The 23,822-nt window shown below is 38.1% G+C and overlaps 1 protein-coding gene across 5 annotated transcripts in view; it reads right to left on the bottom strand.

Moving 5' to 3' along the window:
* AFF2 (ALF transcription elongation factor 2) overlaps positions 1-23,822 on the bottom strand; it is a 455,820-nt gene that overhangs the window by 251,351 nt on the left and 180,647 nt on the right. For all 5 annotated transcript variants that reach the window (XM_069811154.1, XM_069811152.1, XM_069811151.1 and 2 more), the window contains exons 2-3: positions 11,388-11,508; positions 3,151-4,041 (exon numbers count right to left, since the gene is read on the bottom strand). In XM_069811154.1, the coding sequence (XP_069667255.1) occupies positions 3,151-3,981 (831 nt within the window). In that variant the 5' untranslated portion in view covers positions 3,982-4,041; positions 11,388-11,508. The remainder of the gene's footprint in view (positions 1-3,150; positions 4,042-11,387; positions 11,509-23,822) is intronic.

A 23,822-nucleotide genomic window follows, 5' to 3' on the forward strand; every position in this document is an offset into this window, starting at 1 on the left:
AGAGGCTCTGCTGTTTTTATTTCTTTACCTGCAACAGCCATGCATGGTGCAGACAGGTCTGAACTACCTCTGCGTGGGTGGAAATCACACAACAGCATCCACTCAGAGGCAAGGATTGGTCCACAGGTGCATAAGTGCTGCCAACACTACATCCTGACCCAGTCTGGTAAGCCTGTGTGAACTTACCATGAATCTCCACAAACTCAGAAATCACTAAACCACAACCCATTGCACAGTGGAGACATGCCAGCAGCAAAGCATTAACAAAGTTGTCCACTCCAAAGGAGCTGAAAGATGAATTGGCATCTCTGAGGGCAGAATTGGGCCCAGCGAACGAGCAAAGATTCTCAGAGCAACACCTCAAGTGACACAAATTATGTTATAAAATTGATCACTTCCTTACACATGGCAGAATGCTTCCAGGGCACTCAACATCCTATTCCATTAAGCTATGATAAATGAGACCATATTTCCACATCAGTCTGAACTCATCTTTTAAATCTGCTTGTTCAAATATTTGGTTACTTATTCCCCTCCCCCTCCTTACGACAGCAATACTTGTCTTTTTCTTTTCCAACTTTGCACATCTTAACAGCTGTCATTATTGCAGGACCATCACCTAAGAATTTTATTTCTTCACAGAATTCCTCATCTTAAGAGCACACAAAAATTTGAGAGAAATCACTGAAGAACATTTGGTGTGCAATCTCTATGTGTACACTCAGCAACTTGAAAAAATGGACTCAAAGATACCGGAGAGCCACAGAACAAGTTGTAGAGAAATGTCCCAAAAAAGTAACTCTGCTACTGCTAGTTTGAAGATCACCACCACCACCTGGAGCAGTGTTAGGATGGAAAGCCATGGAGCAGGAGCAAAACTGTTCCAAGCAGATCACTACGCCTCGAGGTGGCTAGGGAAGGTTCATAAATTGATAAGCACCACCGAAGGATCATAAGCCTCCACATCAATTGTACAAAGATTACAACAGAGCCACTCGCTGCAGTCATTCTGAAAAGGTTATGGGTTTCACAGGTGTGCACTGTCAGTTCTGATTAAGCTTAAACTAAACCAGTTATCTATAATGTTGGATTGGAAGGAGTTTTATTGCTGAACGCAGGGTAAATCAAATTCAGGATACACATCTGTGGAAAAACACAGAGGGCCAAAGTTCACAGTCCTGACACAGGCAAAAAAAATCCAACCCTCCAAACTCAGGAGGAAAGTTGCCTGTAAAAGATCCATAAGTCTGGCTGTTGTCATATGTTCTGTATCGGAAAGGAAAAGTTATTCGTCACCTAACACAGCTTTGGGGTTTTTTTCCCTCTTCAAATTATTGTTTGCTCTTATAACATAGACTGTTTTAAGATTATTATCTGCATTCATTTCTAAAGTGCCTATAGTTTACCATTTATCTGATCATAAATGAAATTAATTATAGACCTATACTTCTCACTATATAGGATATAAACTAAAGCAGCTACAGCAACAAATTCACAATGTAATTTTTCATCTGTGTGACTAGGAATCTTTCCAAAAGCAACAGTTCACACCAGAGGTTTTTGGAGCTACACAAAAAGACTGTGGGTGAAACCCTGTGCCCAAAAAACATTGCTAACAACTCAACTGATTTCAACAGTGCCAGGATTTCACTCAAAAATTAAAGGAAAAAAAATGCATTCTTAATAGTTGATACAAGTTGCAAAAGGCACATTCTATCTCCAAAAAAACTTTGTATTAATGCTGCACTTTGAAGTGCCTCTATTGACTCATAGTGTTAATAGATGGCAAAAGTGAAAAAATGTATTTGCTTTTGCAACATCATTATTTCCTTTGCATGCAATCATTTACTTGCCAAACAATGCTAGCGACAAATCGCAACAGACTATGAAGCCATCTACATCAGCAGATTTTTAACCTAAGGTAAAAATAAACAGAAACATCTGTAAAGTAATCTTGTACAAAGCTACGTTTATTAACAAATACATTTTCTAATAAAACACCATCTGCAAGCAACCCTCAGCTTCCACTTGATATAAATAGGCCTTTTACTGTTTTCAGATGCAGTTCCCAGAAAATTATTCCAAGCTCTACTGCAAAACACATCAGTCTTTGTTGCTGCCTGGAATGTTAATAAATAACATCAAGATTTTAAATAGTCAAACAAATTATTGGCTTGAAACAATTATTCCAATAGAAAAAGCTGACCTTTTGCAATAAAGTGTTTTAAGAATGCATTGCTCCTCATTCCTAGTATGAAAATATTACCAAGCAGGGAAATATTCGGGGGAAAACAGAAAGCTATCAAAAACCCATACTGCAATTGTGCTCATATGTACACTACAAACCTACCTTGCAAAGGTTACTGCTTTAGAGAAACTCTGAATAAAAGTATACAGAGTATAAATAGTTCAATTGGTATCCTTATTATACATCTGTGCTTGGAATGAACACGAATATGAACCAAGTAAAATGTTCCTCACAGGACTACTGTACTGACCAGCAATACAAAATTCAACAGCTTAAACTGTTGGTAGCAGAGATTGGGACTGAATCCCAATATTAAGAGCTCTTCAAAATGCATAAAAGCTTTAATGGGACACATTTTCATAAGCATTACTCAGAACTTAAGCCACATTAATTCCATTAAAAGCAATAGGAATTTAGCAAACTCTGCAAATAAATTCCTTACTGGTAGAACTATTTAGTACCACTGAAATTTGAACACTGCCATTTCTCCTTAGAGTTTAAAACAGCAATCTTTCTATCAAACTGGCTCCTAACTGAAAATGCAAGAGTAAAAACTGCATTAAAGAGTAAAAAAAAGAAAAAAAAATGAACTGAGATATTAGAGTTCTCTGTCCAGAATTCTAGCTGGTATAAATATATTACACCCAACAGAGATCTGGCCTTTCAATATTAATCAGAAAAAAGTAATGTTAATATTCCAAACTGTGCTTTTAAAACTTCATTAAATATTGCTACTGGGACTACCACAACAAACTTTGCCAAAAGTAGTCATGCACATTCTAGAAAAAAGGAATGTTTTAGACTGCAATTCCAAGAAATGGAACTGCATATTTCCAGAGAAAAACATTCAGTGCATGAAATACTCAAGCGGCACTAGAGAGAAGATATTTTAAACTACTTACTTCACTGACAGGAGGAATGTTGAGCTTTGGTACTTTGTTCTTCGAACTAGGTGTGTTCACCTTTCCTTCCAGCAGTGTTCCAAAGGACTGATTTCCATATCCACTCTCAATTTCTATCGGAGGTTTCAGTTCAGGTGAGTCATTGGGTACCTGGTCCTGACCGTCCATAGGCCTGACGTATGCTGTAGGCTTTTGCTGGACCATGCTGTTTTTACAGTGAAGTCCTGGTGGGAAATTCTGGGTCGAAAGACCATTGTTCGCAGATAACAAAGAAGTGGAAGGGAGTGGAGATCCAGGACCATGACCTACAAACTCAAGCTCCGTGGGTGACTTCGAATGACTGTTTTCTTTGTAAGTATGTTCTCCAGGTGCTGACTTTGAATGAGTATGCCTCCTCGAATGTGAAGATGCTGCCATAGAATTCGCTTCCTCAGTTCCTCCGCTTTTATGCTGCTCACTCTGACAATTATAGAGGTCTTCATACCTGCCCTGTGGCTGCTCATGAGAAGAGCTATGCTTTGTCCGACTCTGCTGACTACTGGATTGGCTTGGCTGGGCCCCACTAGAGTTGTGACCACCACGTGACCAGTCTGTCCTCGACTTCCTGCTGCTCTGGTGACTGTGTAGCAAAGTAGAATTAGATGACAATGAAGAAGGCGGAGGCATTGATGTCGACGAGTGGCCACTGATCTGATGAGATGGGATCATCCTGTTTCTTGGTTCTGGGAAAAAATTCTGTTCATTTTTGTCAATGGGTGTCTGTGGGACAGAATTCTTTGGGATTCCTACAAGGTGGCTCTGGTTGGAATGGTTGGTTAACAGGTCCTTCATCTCATCGTAATTTCCCAATGTGTTCTGGACACGGTTTGCAAGGGCATCACCTTTATTTGTCTAAAATATTAAAAAAAAAAAAAAAGAGTGGGTAATTTCCTGATTATGAAGTTACTGCTCTGAGTAGTTGTCTTAGAAGATGGCAAATGTGAGCTGTTTAATGGTGTCATGCTGACACTTAATTTAATTTCAATTACATTTTGCATATGTTATGTAAGAAAAACCTATCAATAACTGTGTTCAAAGAATCTCTTGAAATAGGCTTGCATGAGTAACACTTGTATACTGCTTCCTGTTTTCTTAAATATGCTCTCAGAGAAGTGTTTAAATTGCATCAGTTATGGATGTTAGGAGCAAAATAAGCTAGTTTGCTTATTTTTTTATGTCAGAGATGTTGGGCTTGTACACTTCATATTGTGCAAAACATGAACGTGCAATTACTGGCTACTGAGCATTGGAATTGCAATCACACAGTTTATTTAAGTGTATTATTGTTCTATCAGCCCCTTGACCCATAGTCCAGTCAGAAATAGAAACTGGGTAGTCTGTAATAAACATTACAGCGCCAAACTCTTCACTCCAGTGTAACTCCAATTACTTTTCTATAGAGGGTTTAGTTTGACCTGAGGTATCTACCATCTGAATCCAGAAAAGAAAAAGCTTCTACCCACTCAAATGCTACAGTAGCTTCAAATAAAAGATCACTCAAAAATATTTTCTTATAGAACATAAATAGACATGATTGCCATATTCTTAAGTATCGGGATTCTTCTATTGTCTGCAGGCTGGTTGTATTTGTGAATCATGCTTTTCTTTGAATTCCAGTAATTAATAAATAAATAGTGACTCATCTGTGTTTCACTGCTATTATACTTCTTCCTTTGAAGTATTAAGTGGGGGGTTTTTTGGTTCTTTTTCCTTTTCCCTGTCACTTGAAAAAGCTGGACAAATAAGCTGGAAGCTATAATTAATATGCAGCTTATTTCCTCTCTCTTCCTGTTCTAACTCACTCCACAGAGACCCAAAGTACCAGCCTTCTTACTGACCTCTACGTTCCATTGAAATGACCAGCAGAGAACTAAAACATCTTATTCCCCATGCTTATTACTTTACAAGACTAAAAGGATAAAAGCCAAGCAAAACTATAGTTCCTGTTCAAGCAGATGGTTAACTTCTACAGTCTGGAATTGAATGATGAAGTTGCAGTGTATGTAAGATACTTCAGGACACAGCCAACTATACTTTTACTTATGTTCGAGGGGTTTTTTTCACTCAATACAGCAAGTAGTGCCACAGTCCAAAGATGCCTTAACACCAGGCCTAAAGATGGGGAAAGGCAGCACTATGAGCTTGTGCTTGGTTAGAGAGTGTCACGCTTCATTCCTCGACAAGCGATCCTACCATGCCACTGATCCCATTTTCCTCAAGTATTAAGCAGAAGTTTGAGTGATGAAAAAAATCCATGCATGGATTTCTCCTGAAATATCTGCTTATATTACCCACTGCTGAACTAGTCAGGAGATGAGAAGAATACTGCAGAAAGATATTTTTTTCCTTAGTACTGCACATGCCATAAAAAAATGTTGAAAAAGAAGATAATAAATGCAAATTTCCTTTTGCTCATTCTCAGGGATTGTAACATATATTACCACTGCACTGAGGCAGTGATTTAAAAATTAACTGTTCAGTGTTGTTCTCATCTATATACATTTTGCCAGTGCTCTTAACTGACATAGTTAATAATGCCAGTTGTGGAGAACCACGAATCACTTTTATTCACTAAGTAAGTCCCTAGGTTGGTCATTTTAGTGGCAAAAATTATATTCTAGCTAAGCCAAGAATAAGCTCTTTGTATATGAGCAGTCTCCTTCAACTGAGTTGCACAATGAGCTGTTTGGGCAGCAGCCAAAACCAGGCTCTCTCTGTTCAACCCCCAAATTTAAAACAAGGAGATTCCATTGTGCTTAAGGGCCCTGCAGGAATTATGATGCGAAGTCTAAACACTTACATACTTGTTCTGTTTCCTCCTTCTCCAAACACTTTAACTCCTTATGGGATAGCACATGGGAAACAACGAAGTTTAAAAAAAAGCCTGACCACCAACCTTCACCTCTGGTTCAGCTACACTTCCAGTGTGCAGTTAACTTATTTTCCAGAAAGTGGAAGTTTTTTTAAAAAAAACAAAACAAAACAAAAACAAAAACAAACAAACAAACAACCCCCCCCCAAAACCACACACACAAAAGTACTGACAACATACCATCACTGTAACATTTCAACATCACAGCACATTAAATAGCTCTTGTCTAGATCCTCACAGAGGCAATCAGTATTTTAATTTGAATGTAGAGCTTTTCAATCATTTCTGTGTTGAAGGTATCTGATTCTCTCAACTTAATTTCTTTTACATGTCACATAATGATAAATATAATTTTGCTTGATATTAACTCTGTTTTATGCAGAATGTTCACATCCTGGGGATAAAAGACACTGTATAAACGTTAGGCATTATTATTTGTAGTCATTTACTGGGAGCATTAATAAAGAATGTATTTCCTGAAAAGCATGGAGATTAAATTAATTTGAACATCCTTAGCATATTTTGAGTGCACTAAAGCTCTTATCCAATACTTATTGAAGTCAATGGAAGGATTATTATTCTCTTCAATGGCCACTGGACCAGATTCCAAAGCAAAAAACAGATAGTGAATGTGAGCGGTAATTTGGCTTATGCTTAAATAAAACTAGAGCACACACAACTAAGACCAGAGTTCTGCATCACAACCTGAATGAGCTCAGGTGTGTAGTACAGTGTACTACCTGCATTTAAGACATAAAGCATAACATTATTTTTTAAATTTTATTTCCTCAACAAATTCAGGGCTTTTGTGAGAAGCAGAGTATTCTTCACAAGCCTGGATACCAGCAAGACAAACACAAAATCCAGTCATAATTTATGGTTGCTCTTTGTTACTTCCAGATGGGGGACAATTTCTACCTTCATAGTCTGGATAATTGGCTGATTTCTTAAAGGAAACCTCTGTACATCTTATTTTCTGAACAGCATGTTGAATCACAATTTTGCCGCTATCAAGGAAATGCGGCATTTTCTGAGTATTCCAAGGCATAAATTATATGTCTGGCTTGTGACTCATGGCTAGTAGCCTTCCCTCTCATTCTAGACTCTTGTTAATTTAGGAAATATACACGTTCCTACATTTGCTTCTACTGCTTTCAAAAAAGATCTGTAATAGAATCCTATTGGAAGACTAATTTGCTAGCTAGCTATTGCATTATAGTTTTACAAAGAAAAGAACTAATGCACTCAAACTCATAGGCCCAATTTACAAGGGTTTTGTGAAAATTTGTATAAAACTTGAGGTTTCATAATTCATTCACTTTCTCATGCCTCATAGTTAAACTAACCTCTATGGATTAGAGGCGGAGATCTTTTTTATGCTAAACTTGAAAAGCATGTAGGGGCTTTACCTGAAAAAGATAAATGATTTAACATTCACCAAAGGTTCCCCAATGCAAATGCTGCCCACTGCGTTCTCTTTCTCAAGTTGAACTCTTCTGAGGCAATTCCTTTGAAAAGTAACAAAAATACCCCTACTGTTTTCTCTAGAATACTCATCTCTGAAACTCTTTACTAATTCAAAACATTAAAAGCTATCAACAATTCAGTAGTAAAATTGCAGCTTTTCTCAGGAAAACTCCAACACTGCTTTCTCACATGTCTGTTGTCATAACACTGCAGGCTCCTCTCTGATCACTTCTGCAAAATCAAGCATTAGCAGGCTGCACCAGAGTTTGAAGGCAAGACCTGCAACCCACTTGCATTAAAGGGCAACGCAGCCTTCACTGCCTGACCTTCCCCAAAAAAAAGCTGGATGTCATCACGTTGTCAAAGGTGTTGTTTCCCCACATGAGAGAATGAAGCTTCAAAAGAACACTTTTATCTTTTAGTAAGCATGTATAAATGTATTTTATACACCCACAGAAATAAATATCTCTTGTCATGTATGTGTATACATACATATACTACAAAGAATCAATGCAGAAACATGCACTTGTCCAAAACTATAATGATCATCTATGTTTTATCTGACAGAGGGATAGAAAGAAAGATACTCTAACAGCTAGAGCAAAGAGATGATAGATGGAGGCAGATACTCCACACATCTCATGATACACAATGGCAGTAAGCTCCATGAGAAAATCTGGGCTCCTTTCTTTGACCAAATTTTAATATCCCCAACTTTAGAGCGATCTTAAAACAGCTGCCAGTTGTTCAGTCTTTAAAACATCAAAACAGCAGTGGTGGTATTTCCTACCCCTACAGTCCCTTCTCTGGGTTACTGTTGAAGCAAATGAGGAAGGAATGATAAACAAGTAAGGACACCAGGTCTGGGAATAAAAGAAAGGAAAAGAGACGTTTTCTATTTCCTGAGACCTGATATACCCAAACTTCCCTTTGTCACTGTAGTCTCCATCTTACCTTGCACCCCCAGATCTTTCAGAAATGTACCAGCCATCCCTTGCGCTGATGCTCATTAGTAGAGCTAGCCCAGCTGAGGATGTGGACCCTGTGCCCATCACAGGCCAAAACAGTTGACTTTGCTGGGCAGTGTTTTATCTCATTCTGCTCCCACTGAGAGCAACCAGAAGAGACAAGATGGGTGCAGCTTGTTGTGTGCACCATGCCTTGAGTCTCATCCACACAGAAACATCTGTTCATCTCAAAATGGAAAAGGAATTCAAACTGAATGTGCAGCACATTTGTTCTCACCTCATGGCCTCTGCATTTATATTAGAATAAAAATAAACAAAACCCTAAATTTAGTTTTGCACTTGCTTAAGAATACAAGTTACTACATATCCACTAAGAGTTAGATCAAGCTTTCATTAGTTCCTAGGAAACTGTACTGTGGCTGGTTCTTAGCAATGCAGAACTTACAAAGGAAATACCAGTCTATCACTTTGTCCTTTTTTTTTTCTCCATAGTGTAAAATGTAGGCAAGACCTAGCTTTCCTATACAGTCTTGGTTCTCTTTGTTGTGCAAATTTAAGACAGATGTAACTATTTTTGCATGCAATTCCCTCTTAATTTTTACTTTCGCAATTTATAATTACAATGCTTTTTAGGATAGCAATCATTATGTTTTGCTGAATCCCACAGATCTGACAAACTTCTCTGCCAAGGAGGTGAAAAGCAATTAAAAAAAAAAAATTGCTCAGGAAGATCACCAGGAAAATTTTTTGCTTTTTAGTTGTTTAGTTTTTGACAAAACATATGCTCTGTGTATGCTTGGTGCAAATACACGCACACTAAGCACATGTAAAATCAGGTATTATCATTCTTATGGTACAATAGATATTGGGGGTGCTTTTAGATCCTGACACAAAATTTTGCAGTGATTTGCATATCGGTCTACCTACTGAAATCCAAATGACCACTTACATGAACAAAAACATTTGTACAACCTGCAGGAAGTCTCAACAAAATCAGTTCATAGTAAGGTATTATTCCCATAAATAAAGGTGCTGAAGTGTGGTCCAGTGCAGAAATAGTGCACTGATTAGATTTTTATAAAAACAAACCAAAAAGACCCCACAAACAAACTGTCCTAGTGCATAGTCCTTATTTGGCTGAGTAAGTCTCTGTCACGGATGACTGGAATGCACCTCACTCAAAAGAGAAAAGGAGTAATATGTTTTATTGAAGTAAAATAATAATTTGACAGAGTTCAATAAGTTTGATGGAATTTAACACAGTTTAACAGTGGTTTGACAAGGTTCAGTAAGTTTGATGGCAAGGTTCACCTTATTAATTACTGCATGGAAGAAACATACAAAAGAAAATTGAGTTTGAATCAAGTTAGAATGATTTGAACAGAGACCAAAGATGCAAAGAGTAAAGAGGACCCTCCCACTGAGTCATGAGGTTCAGAGTGAACCCCCTTCCTTTCTAAACTCCTTTTGGAGCCTAGGTGCAGCTGGATCCAATCTCAGTCTCAGACTTGGTCAATGGTTTATGTCTAATGGAATTATCCATACAGTATTTACAACAATATTGAGTAGCTACATGGATTAGTAATGTTTCCTAGTATTAATTCAGCATGCTATCAGTCACATACAGAGGATCTGTTGCAGGTAAGGGATCTCTCTGCCTTGGGGAAGGAAGGATCTTTTAGTCTCAGGTAAGGAATCTCTACCCTTGAGAGGCATCCCTGCTCAAGGGGAGGGTTACCTGGCGTGCAGTCCAGCTGCAATTCAGGGAGAGCTCAAATTGGGCCCATCCTGATGGTAATATTTATAGAGAGAAGTAGTTGGCTGCTAGTCAATGGTACAGACAAGATAGATGTCTTCATTTTTGGTCTGATATCTTGTTTCGTACTTCAGTTATCTTGCACTTCTGGGTTTCGAAACCACCTTTTGAAAGATTTTTCAAGACACCTTCACTCCCTTGTACGTGAGCCAGGGGCTTTCCAGCTCACAAGTTCACTCCAAGGACATGAGGCCTGTTGCTCCTTAGTCAGCCTGAACCAAAGTACAGATAGGAGTCAAGTGTATCCCTCACACTCTCCCAGTCTAAAATTATTAGACACCATTTGATAATAATGCCAGTTTTTCCTCCTCCTTTTCAGGCCATTTTCAAAGAGCCCTCATCCTCCCTACAGCTGCTAACAATGTAAAATGGAAAGATGAAGTGGTGGCCTTTCAATGGATGTCACTGATTGGGAGGAGAAAGAGGTACGGAAATTTACATTCTGATGAATTCTTCAGGGAATGCCTTACTGAAAATCAAAGCGGCAAAAATCATAAAGGGGGGCATCCCTTGGTGATGAAAATCTCAGACAGCAAAGCTCCTTAGAGAGAATAAGACTTGTTGTAAGTCCTTTTCATACCCTTTTTATGCTCCCCAAAGATTCAGACAGTCTCCCAAAAGACTTCCTTGGATGGTTATGATTGCAGAGGAAAGCTTATGGACTCATTAGCTGGACATTAGGAAGGACATTGGTTTTAATAACTCAGGTATATTTTCTTCTTAAAAATAAAAGGACTAAGTGCTAGCTTTGTAGGTATTAACCCACTTGTCGAGAGATCAGCTGCACATACTTCTATTGCAGGACTTTGCTGTGTGTTTAGAGGAAGAAATATGGAACTGGACTGTAAACAAAATTCCTGATTCTGTCAAGGCTAGCATGCGATGTTGGGCAGAGCATTCAGTTTGCTCTGCTGCCATATGCTGATTTGGATAATCAGTGTATTCAAGAGTATAAGTACCAAGGCAGAGGCGATACTTTTGTTTCTTACAGGTGATGAGAAGTTTTATTTGTATTTGTAAAATGTGTGCAGGTAAAAGACATTCTGAAAATGTAAAGCATAACAATGCAATTTACCTTGTAGGGTTCCCCAAAGAGGTTAAAACCTGAAGCAAAGAGATCTTCATCTTGCTGGACTTCCTGGTTTCTTCTCTCCCATTCTTTCCGCTTAAGTGCACTCCGGTCTTGCTCATAGTGACTGAAGAAGAGAAAGACAAAAAAAGACAACACGTTGTTTTCCCCATAATTTAGTTACATGTTCGCTACCATCAGTAAAAGCAGCAAAACATCATAAACAATGCAACTCCTGAGGACAATTCTGAAAGAAAAAAGCAGCCACTGAATAATTTTCCCAAATGTAAATTTGGGAATCATAATACTATGTGAAATTGGGCAGTCGGACAGTCAGTACACTTCTAAAATGAAAACAGACAAAAGTGTTCTTTTCAAATTAACAGAGCATTATGCAGAAGAATAAAATACATTTTGACGCATTCATACGAACAGTCCATAAAATGCATGCACACACACACACACACACGTGCTCACGAAGAATGTGTCTGTGCAGAGAAAGCAAATGTGAAGTCAAGGAAGCACAGCAACATCTTCAAATCCATTTAACTGTGTAGCACTTGTCTCCATACAGCCCAATGCTCCAGTTCAGCCTTGTGTGATTTAGACTTGATTCCCAGTATCAGATAATTCTACAAACAAACAAAAAAGTATCTAGTGCCTCAGTGTAGCAATGGCGAGTGGCACTTATCTGTATGTCAGCTTACTTTGTGCACCTGCCAGACCTAGGCGACAAGCTGAGTGACCACACTCACTTCTCCACTGACTAGCACAGAAGCACTTTGGTCTCTTGGCTTTGCAAACTAGTTCCTGCTCCTCTGAGGGAGAAGATATAATTAAAACCCTGAAGGAGGGGGAAAAATAGGAAAGGAAAGAGGAAAGGAAAAGATGCATGCTTCAACTTGCGCTGACAACCTCTCATGTGACAAGCGTTAAGGGACACTTCTGTGCTTTCAACCCATATTTGATTTGTTATGAGGCTTTTGGCTCTGTTTTGTGTCAGTTAATTAGCTACAAAATTCCAGACGACAATTTGAATAGCAGATTCAGTATACACACTGATGTTATTTATCTGTTGTAAGCAGTACTTCCCTGACAGATTCTGGACATGCCTGCACACATCCATGCACACCCTCTCTGTACGAATGCATACATACAAACATACATATTACATATGTAACAAAGAACAGTTAATTCTTCTATCTCTGGTGAGAATGAATTAAATCTCCATAGAGCTCCACTGCACTTGGAAGATAACCAAATATCTACAACTTTTGCCTTTTTAGCTCAGCATGATGTTGTATTGAAAGCTTCACACCGAGAGATATAATGAGGAATGAACTGCACAGTGATGAGGCTTTAACAGTGTATAAAGTCACTGATTTCTGAGTGAAACCACAATTACTAATTTGAAGCACCAGCTAATTAAAACCACAGCTATGTATTTAGCCTCTTGTTATACCTACTGCAGTTTATAATTATGAGGACCTCTTTATCTACTCAATTAAAGTTCTTATGATTCAGGCAGGTTGTGTTTGAATCTGCAAGCCCTGCAGAGAGCACAGGAAAGCATATGTCTGTTGTCTGATGACTCCACGTATCTTTACACTCATATACGTGTTTTTGTACAGGGAAGGAAAGAAAAAAAAGAAAGACTAATACCACAGTGAGATGCCTAAATAAAAAAATATTAATTAATAATTGGTTTAAGCAATTCAAGATCACTCAGGCTTGGATTGAATAAGGCTTGAGTATGGCTTGTAAACTGAATGCAAAGCCACCTACATAGGCTGAGCTGAATGATTTCCATCCATATTTTCCTTTTACAAGTTAGAAGGCTGAAAAGATGCCACATTTTATTTATTTATTTATAACACCACCTAATGTAGTGACCTCACTGGCACCAACACCAAGCTTGAGAACATTGTTACAATTGTTCCCCGTAGTTTTGCAGAAGCTATAGTACTGTTTGCTGGTTTCCTGAGGGAGATGGAAGGGAAACTGTAAGCAACAGTCACTTTACTATACTACACATGATCATATTGCTGACACAATACTGCAAACCACAAGGGACCCGTTCACTAAAAGATGAAGGGGGGTATCAGCCTCCCTTCTTTTCATGTCCTAAACCAAGATTAAAATCCACAGGTATGCAAATAAGTAAGTGCAAACTGTTTCCCAAATTGGTACGCAAAGATGAGGACAAGTTTGATTCCATCACTCCCCACAGCTCTTCTGGTGTAGGGGGCTGCTTTAGCCCAGAAATAATCCAGCCCAGGAGCTGTAGGAACACACTGTATTCACCTCTCTCATGGGAGACCTTTCGAGGGATTTCTTTGGCAGTTTGACCCATAGATTGTGTGACTCTTGCAGCAAGATCAGATCATTATGAAGTTATAAACCCAGTCTCAACACCAGCAGAATGGATCTAGTGTAAACAGGATTTTATATCCTGCGTATGTAATCTTTGCTTATGGGAGCAGTCCTATCCCAGGCACTGCCAGCATTCACTTCAGAAAGGATTATTCATGAAAGTTAGAGCTGCGTTTTACAGCTTCCCAATGGCAACCTTGGCCTGGAGTTTCAGGGTGAAATCCAGGTCCCATTCAAATCAAACTGAATCTGGCCACTGAACACTCAGATTACAGAATCACAGATTACAGCACAGAACAGATCTCACCCTTCATGTGAGGTGCCAGCACTTTGTTATCTAAAAGCTGGCTCTAGTCACAAGCATACGAAGTTTTCAGGGAACCAAGTGAGGCATTACGCCATATCCTATGTGAAAAAAAGCAGCAAAGGCTCTAAGACTATTTAGATATGTTTTGTGACACATTACAAAACCACAAATTCAAAAATGATGAAAACAGCAGTAATTTAAAGCAATTATGCTATTTTGAAAGACATTAACTTAAGCTAAGACAGTATTTACAATGTTAACAGCAAAAGCTTGAAAAAACGGTATTTTCCAACACAACATAGTGAAGCATTTCTCTTTTAGTGCATGTGTTTATGAAAGATACCTATTCCACACACCCAAGAGGTGACCACAAAGGCGCATCTCATGCCCTGGATCCCAACAATGTTTATAGGCCACCAAACTGTGAGCATCCATTTTATAACAGAAGCAAAGCCCTAAGTGAATTGCTACCTCTGCATCAGTCCAAATCTCTCTTATATATTCTCTTATGAGAACAACAAAAAAAATAAATTAAAGGTTCATTTTGAACTTTCCACTCATGCAGTCACATTGCAGCCTTAAGTGTACAAAGTATCCATTCAAAAGGAAGTGGTTGCTCATCCTGTCAGGTCAATTACTTGGCTTATTTCTCTGCAAACGTACTTTTGCTATGGGAATGCTTGACAGGGCGCCGATTGTGGCTACAGAAAGTCAAATATTATAAGATCATACACAGATTAGGATAACAACTTCTCTGGGTTCCTTGTAATCCAAAGAGGGATGCTGATTAGATCTTAAGGCTGCAGCGCAGTGAGAACCTAATGGGATGCTCTTCAGAAACTCTTAATGCAGCCACCATGCGATCTCTTGGACTTATGTTTAATATTTAGCTTAACTAATGTTCTGTGAAATACAGATATGTGATTAGTGGTGAAGGTGTCAGTGAAAACTATAGTCAGATACCATGAGGAACACCAGAGTTCAGTCTTTCTGATTAGTATGAGAAATACTTCATGACTCCTCTAAAGCCAGGAGAGTAGGAAATCACAAATACAGACTTCTGCAAATATTTAAAAAAAGAGATTTAGAAGAAAACAGCTGCAGGCCATGATACTCACTGTATCCGAGAGGGCCAGTTCCCTAGACAGAGCTATTACATGACAATGTAGTTTAAATACATGAGCTTTATTGTTTTGTTACCACTTATTAGATTAATAATCAAATTTGAATGCGGAAGTCTCTACATAAATCTGAGAAGATCAGGACTGGTGAGCAGTAAGAACACTACAAGAGCGTATGAGACCACTGATCTACAAATTACCAGTGTGCTGGATATGGCAGAAAGAATACTAACCATAACTGTATTATTGTTTTGGTATGTTTAACATCGAGGCACGCTGCAAATGCATTTTGAATAACAGCATTTGATACTTAATCCTTTAAAATTAGACCAGCATACATCCACTCATCATTCTTCTCAGCTACGGACACCCTAAGGGACAGTGGTGAGCTGATGCACTGTGACAGGCCAGGTGCTCAGCCTGCATGAATCTGCAGTGTCAGTAAGGCCCATGGAACTGCACCCTTCACACCCACTGCAGCCCACAAGGGCTGCGGGGACAACCCAGATCAAGCAGAGAATGGAGAAGGGGAGAAGGTGGCTGAGGCAGGAGAAGGTTATATGAAGGCAAAAGATAACAGGCATGCATGTAGGTTTCGGATTAGAAGCTAAAAATGCAGATCTGACAGTCAGAGATGGAAGTCAGACATGCACTGTCTACAAAGAGGAGAACTAGAAGAATAAAATTTAGGGCAGTGGAAAGGACAGTGCAATCATCTGCGGTGAAAGTGAGAGGATGTGGTATAAAAGATCTGAAGGGAAAAGAAAAAACCTTTTAGGACAGACTGCAACAGAGCAAGAGGTTAGAGGGAAGAGTTACAGGAAAGCTGATGAAATAAGACCAACAGCTAAAGGCTGAGACCTAGCATTTGGGGTTTATTTTCAAAGATGTGCTAACTAAAGCCACAGAAATAGTCTCCCAAAGCATGAAGGACTAGGCAAGGCAGACAAGAGCCTGAAAGACAGGAGAAAGAGTAGAAGAAAGAAGGCAGACCAGACAAGTTTGAAGGAGTAGTCACTGTGAAATGGAGAAAAAGTAGAAGAGAAAAAAAATGATCAAACACCTAATGTTGCAGAAGAATCATGAATGAGAACAGAACACTGCTCTGTTGATTCAATCAGAACAACAAAAGCCCAATAGGAAAACAATCAATAAAAAAGCTGGAGCAGAGAGGCTTTGTGACAGACAGACTACATCCATGAGGATAAATGAACAACATTCACGAAAAACAGCCTTTATCCACAAGTTAGGGAAGAAGTAGTTGCTGTTCTCAAGAACGTGTCTGAATTCACAAAAATGCACACTATGATCAAATTGCATGTCCCTCTGTACTAGTAGTTCCACCCTCCTTAAAATATCGGATATGCCTAAAGGATGAAAGAAGTCCTCAAACTGAAATGTTTGTCATTTGTGGAAACAAGAAATAAACATAAGCTTCTAAACTAAGATACCGTGGATATAAAATGATAAAAACTTGAGAACTGAAAGTCCTTTCTCAAGGTTATTTCTTCATAGATCTGACTTTAGGACAGAATTGCTGCTCTGCCACGAGCACTCAGTAAGTTGGGGAAGCAAACTCAGAAACCAGGCTTCCTCGAAAACTAACTTATATACCTGCAAAAGGTATTAAAAACCCCAAATCAAAACCCACTCATGAACATATTTGACTTACATGAGAAAACCAGCTCAGATCAATGAGAATACTCCCATGTTTAAAAATACATGCTTGCTTTTCCACACCAGGGCAATTCTTTTTCAATGTGAGTAAACATGTAAGGCAAAAAGCATTTCATCTGACAATCAAACTAGGTAAAAGACTACTTCTAGCAAATACATTACAATGGGAATTCACTTCTGTTTAACTCCAGATTTATCTCACCATAACTCCATTGATTTCCTGTAAAAGCAGGCTACCACAATAGTGTACAAGGGAAGGAGAACAGGCTTCCTTGGTATATTCAGATTCTCCCAGTATACACTCTGGTATTTCAATACATTTATTCCAAATGGGGGGGGGGCAGCCTCAGGTCTTAAATTTCATTGCAGGTCTTAAAATGTATTCAGTAAATGAGAGGAATTTCAAAACCTGATCTTTAAGCAGAAATACGGCCAACTTCCCTGCTCATCTAAAGTCTGTGTTCCACTTAATGATAAACATCACAAGCAGTACTACACTTAAAATAGCAAAACTGCTCTTCCTCTGTTTATGACCATTGAGCTTGCATCTTTGTCCTCATAATTTTACTACTTGACAGAGACCAATCAAGCCATGATAGAATAGCTTTACAACTTCTCACTGTCTTTCATATTTAACATTAATGTTGTGTTGTTCTTCATAGCATGAATAGTTACTGAAAGTATCTAGCACAGAACACATCTAGCACTGCACTTCAAGATAAATGATTTATTTTAAAACATAGAATATTCTGTCTTTGATGTTCAACAGTTCTGTAGAGAAACACTTGAGATGGTCACTGGTTATCTATCCACACGAGCTAAATCTCTTAACAATTTGCATTAAAAACAATGCCATTCCTGTAGCACATTTGATAGAGAATACAGAAGATTAAAGCCTCTGAACAAAATAACACCCAAGAGACCCCTGGGCAATTTATGGAAATTTAAGCTAGGAGGCTAAGGGTTTGGCTTATATTTGTCATACTCTTCATTCTTTTTAGTTATTTCCCACCCACCCACCCCCCAAGTACCTACAAAATGTTATTTTCACTCAATTTTCTCCTCTTTTTGGTATTATGCAGCCCTAAACCTTTCCTTAACATGAATTTGGAAGGAACGATTCTGGGGGAATGGATGACAGAGATAAGCTCCTGAATAGTAAGCGTATAAAGAATAGATGAGGTTTCAAAGGGGAGCATTTATTGTTTCCTGTATCATAGCACATTGTCTTTCAATATGATTAGTTATCACTCTGAGTTATCAAAAACTGGGATGAAATAAAGCGCTTACGCAGTTATGCTTCATTGATGTCAGCTAGGGGAGCATGAAAATCTCCATGAAGTTGGGTAATTGATGTGTAAATCAGAGCTCAATCACTCTGTAATAGAAATGGTCCCACTGAAAGTATGGTTGTTGAACAGTATTGCAGAGGGGTGGGAAAGAAATAGAGAAACAGTCAAGATAAGACTTATTTATTAAAAACTATTATAACTGGCAATTTATGGAATTTTCTCTTCAAGAGAGAAGTGCTGTCAGATATATTTAAATGCAAACTGCAGACCACTATATTTGGATATCCTTATTCGGCAATAATTAACTGTTTCTGTTTTATTAAAATGCTTGGGGACACTGTTATGGATATTTAAAAAGCAAATTAAATGAACATGTTCATCCTTTGAAAGGCAACACGTGTAAATGACATCAGCGATTGTAATTTGGTTAACAATGTGTGTTCAAGGTATGTTTTAGAGTCCTATTACAGTCTTCTTGTCAGTTCAAATTTGTAGTATGAGAAACAAAAGCAAAACTGAAGGAAAAGAGGGAAAAAAAAGAAAACTAAAGGGAAAAATGGTTATAACCACAGCTCCAAAAGGACATTAAAAGACAAATAGTCATTAGAACATCAGTCACATAAAATAGCTTTCCAACATGCCATATTTCTAAGAGTAAACATCTGATAAATAAATAAAAGACCTAGTTAAGATAACATTATATGTTATTTTTGTTGTAAATTTTTTTCTTTTAATAAATGAATGAACATTAAGGCATTGATATCAAATTCCCAGAAACACCTGGAACCCAGTATTCTAGTTATGACTTACACTAAACCACTGATAAACTGTAACAAACTTACATAAATGTGAAATTTATGAGCATTTTTGGCATCAAATGAATTACATTCAGGACAAAGGAGGTAGATTAGGAAGCTTTATTAGATGGGTAATGTGCTGTGACTGTAAGGGGGCTCTGATTACTACAAGAGGGTTGAATAGGGAAGGAGGTTCAACCTAAAGTCCAAATTTCATTGCCCTTATGACTTTAAAAGTATATGACAGTTTCTTCTTTTTTTTTTTTAAATTTGGGGGCTTTTTAATTCTGTTGATCTCTCCTTGGATTTGAAGTTTCTTCAAAATTCACTGACAGCAATAAAGCCATTAAGTCTTTGCCAAAGTATATACTATAATTCAAACACATTTCACAGCATATCTCCTAATGGCTTCCTAGCTGCCATCATACTTCACGCGCCCATCAGCACACACCAACCAACATTCTGTGTATTAACATGCTACAGATGAATATAGTTGCGTTTAGTTGCATACTGTGCGTTATTCTTTATACACTTCAACAGCAAACATGGCGTAGTACTGCTACAAAGTGTATATCTGTACATATATTACTCCCAAGGCATAATACTAATTTCATACAATTAAAGATCTTCTGACAATGCTTCTTACAGTCTGTTTTTCCTTCACCTGGATACCTCAAATCATAAAAAATTTCTTGAAAATGTCCCAGTTTCTTTTTGTACATGTACCATTTTCACAGATTAAAAAATATTTCAATATAGGGAATCACAAAATCTTTAATTTATTAATAACTTAATGTGATTGCATTCTTACATCTGAGCTGAAAACCATTTTGGAACTCTACTTCTATCTTTACCTTTATCATATTTATAATTAAGATTTTTATTTAATATTGCTACTCAAAACTTTCCTGGGCACCTGTAGGATGCTTCCTTAAAAATGGAGCTCATGCATTTGTATTTTCTTGAAATACTGGCAATGATATGCAATAGACAGATAACAGAAATAAATCTAGCCTTTTAAAAAAATGTTACAAAACAATCATTGATTAACACAACCTTTTGGAGACAGATGAATCAGCAGACTCAACTGCTTGAGTATTTTATCACAGAAGTGCTTCCGTGCTACTCCTACAGCTCTAATAAATGCATTCATTTACTAACAGGCACCTCTACTCCCTTGAGCACTTTCACATGCTGTGCAGCTCTTTAACCACATGTTCTTAAACTTAACGTGTGCTGAAGAACACCACCACAGGAAAATTAAGAATTCAGTAGGATGACTCTTTCATTCATCAATTTTAGATTGAAGAAGTGCACACAGGCCTCTGTGTGCAGTGCGCACATACAGACTGATTCAGAGACCCCAATGGATAGAAAAATAGTACTGTAAACCTAATATAATTTAAGTGATTGTTATTTAGGACACTGTTTGGCTAGAGAAATTATCTTCTAAAGAAATTATTCTTCTCTCAGTTGAAACCCTATGTAATTGCCTCCACTTGTTGTAGTAATATCTACTGGAAAAGAAAGAGATGATTAAATACATGCAAGGTGGTCTTGTTTCAAATTCAAGTAAACATGCATCCCTTTTTTTGGTGCTGTTGTGAAGTATATTGCCCATCTTGGGCACTAGCAAGTTGCAGGAGATGCAACGATTTTGTAGCTTCATGAGACTTGATGGTCAACAGCTGGGAAGGCACCTAGAATGTTTCAAACTCCAAATTTTAAGCCTTCTTCCACTAGACCTTAAAAAGCCTCACAGCAACAACGTGCCTGTTGCACACAGCTCAGGGAAGAATAATAATATTTTGTACTTATTTTTCCTAAATAGATTCAGAGTCAGCAGGTCAATGGATTATCATCATAATCATTGGCTTCTAGTGAGGAAGATAATCTATAACAAATACTGTTCATGTCTTCAGCAAACATGTAATGTTTATTCCTCATTTATAAACAGAGTATAAAGTATGACAAAATAATTTAACCAAAGCAGCACAAAGTTCATCAGCATTGCTGAGGTTTACATCCTCTCTAAGGGCATAGTTCAACTTCAACTGATGCTACTGGCAATTTTCCCAGTGAATTCAATGAGGATTGGATGGGACCTAGCCATTTAATAATGACAAAAAAGTCAGGTCTCATAACACAGCGAGCTCTAAGCAGCAGCAAGTTATTGGTATGAACTAGCTTTTCTGTTATATAACTCATGCTAACAGAAATTTTTTATCCACTGCCAAGAGTTTAAAAAGTCTTAAGTACAAACCAGCACATGCCAGAGCTACAGAGCTTCTATGGTCATTACTTAAAACAGATATTGACTGCATAGATTTCCTGGCTGACAAATGCAAATTAAATGAAATTTGGGAATTTCTTAAAAAAAAGTAAGATATCAAATAAGCTTCCCAATCTACCCCACAGGCCATTATCTCTTTAAGCTAAAGCGCAATTTTCATTTTTTTTAGTGATGTTTTAGATTGTACACATGATATCTCAACCAACTGACTACAGAATAATCAAATTTGCCTCTATCTCACAGTAAGTACTGACACACACACACACGGCAGCAGATCACTGAGATCTTGTCTCACTTGTCACTGAGAAAAAGTAAAGCAAATGTACCGTGCTCCCTGAAAAAACACGACCCTTAGATTTAACTTAACATGGGAAAGCTGTGCTATTAGGGACATGGCATGTAGTTGTTACTGACACAAGTTTGAAACGTACCCTGGAATTTGAAAGCTAAAAATGAGCACTCAAAAAAAAAATTGTAAAATAATTTCACTTCTTTAGAGCAAAATCATAACACAATCTTATTTAGACTGGCCAAAACTACAACCTCATGTCTGAAATTATTTGAATTTTTAAGGTGGGTGTGATGCAAATGATTATCCCAGTACTGCAGTTTCCAGAGCCAAACAGAAACTGTTTCCCCAATTATGTTTTGAATGTGTTTGAAATCTCACATGTAGAACTGACTTCATGAATGACAGAAATATCATAATGAAGAAAACATGGCTATTTAAGGCCACATTCCCAGAAGAAAGTAAGACCAAAGCTCTGTTTAACCCATCCTGCATCTGACAATGGCCCAGTAAAGCCCCTACAAACAGAGCAAAGAGCTCCCCAAAATACTGACACTGCCCTGAGAAATTTTTGGCACGTGAAGCTACATGTTAAGTACAAAGGACCTGGTATATTTGTATTTGACATCTCTAGAAGACTTTTCTCCAAAGAATGCTCTCAAACAGAATACTCTGTGGCAAGGAGTTTCACAACTCATCTGAAAATTATCGCCTTATCTCAAACTAGATTTACCACTCATATACGTCTGAAAACCCGATTGATTTAACAAGATTGTTTGTATTTTATTGAATATGTGAGAAGAGAATTCACATGCATTTGGGGGGGGGGGGGCACCTACACTTATTACAGGCAAACAGACAGGAAGCTCCTGTGCTCTTCAGTCTCTGGCGAATCTCAGGTACACATCCCATGGCACTAACTATACCATGCATTTTCAAAATCAGATACATGGATTACCGCATCCTGAAGAATAGTTATTTAGACTCCAAACCCTTTATATTTTTGTCCCTTCTGCTGTCAATCAGCAAATGAATATCACTTATTTTCATAAAATGAACACGTGTTATTTAATAAAATGCATCCTTTAAAAATTCCCTACTATCAACCATTTGTCTAACAGAAATATTATCCTATGTAACATGCAAATATTAAAATGCATTGTAAGTTTAGTCATATTCATTGGAGGCTGGCCAACTTCAGCATATTTCAGTATTTAATAATAAAATAGTCTAGTGTAAAAATATGTAAACTAGCTTCCACCCTGCTTAAATACTCACTTAACATGAGAAGAAACTGAATGCAATTTTGTTTAAATATGAAATATTACATTTCTTCTTTTGATTATTAAAGTATTATTAAAGCTAAATGAAAATGTGTTTGCAACCTCCTTCTTCTGAAGTCTTACAAGTCACTGTTATCACTAATATTGTGTCCCTCTAGCTGGCTTCTTTGGGGGAATCTCAAAGCTCTTTATGAATCAGAGCAAGTCATGCCCGATTACACCTCTGGGAAGCAGCAACTACTGTCACGCAAAACAGCTAAGGGAATGAAAGTTTAAGCAAGTTGATGATGGTCATTCAAGAAGTAAGAGATGGCTGTGGAAAGAAAACTGAGGAGTCCTGACTCTCAGACGTTAAACTTCACTGTAAGATCAGCTGTAACTCGCAACCATTCATCCACCACTGAACTCTGAGATGACAACCATCAAGTTGAAATTTAAGACTATCTAACAATACCGTACAGCGAGAAGGAATTATCTTTATGTGCATTTCCAGAACATTGGGTCATATGCCGCGAGACACGTTTTTTCCTGCTGAATGTCACTGGGAGAGGTCGGCAAGGATGTTCTTATTACATTTGCTGGAAGGATGGAGTGTATCAAATGATTTAATTTTGTGTAGTGCCCCACTTACTTTGACAAACTGATACTGCACAGGGCATAATGTCATTAGGTGATTAAAGTACAAAAGCACTCAGCTTCCTACCTCCTTTCATACCAAGGGCCCACAAGCGCAACCGCAGCAGGCTTGAAACTGGGAAAAGTTGTGGCTGCGGAGGCAATACAGGCCCAGTAACAAAACACTGACCTCCTCCTCTCACCAGGAACTCCCATCCTGGCAGTGACAAGAAATAAGCTTCATAGTCCCCCTGAGAGAGCCCACCTTACCCTCAGCCTCTTGAAGCACTTGCAGCACTGGCAACAGCCCAAAACTGCATGTGACCTTTAAGCACCATGTCCATGGGCCTCTGACCCCAACAGCAAAAGGACTCTGAGTTAAGCTGTATTGACA

This window comes from Haliaeetus albicilla, chromosome 23, assembly GCF_947461875.1.
Source record: "Haliaeetus albicilla chromosome 23, bHalAlb1.1, whole genome shotgun sequence".
Classification (NCBI taxonomy): Eukaryota; Metazoa; Chordata; class Aves; order Accipitriformes; family Accipitridae; genus Haliaeetus; species Haliaeetus albicilla.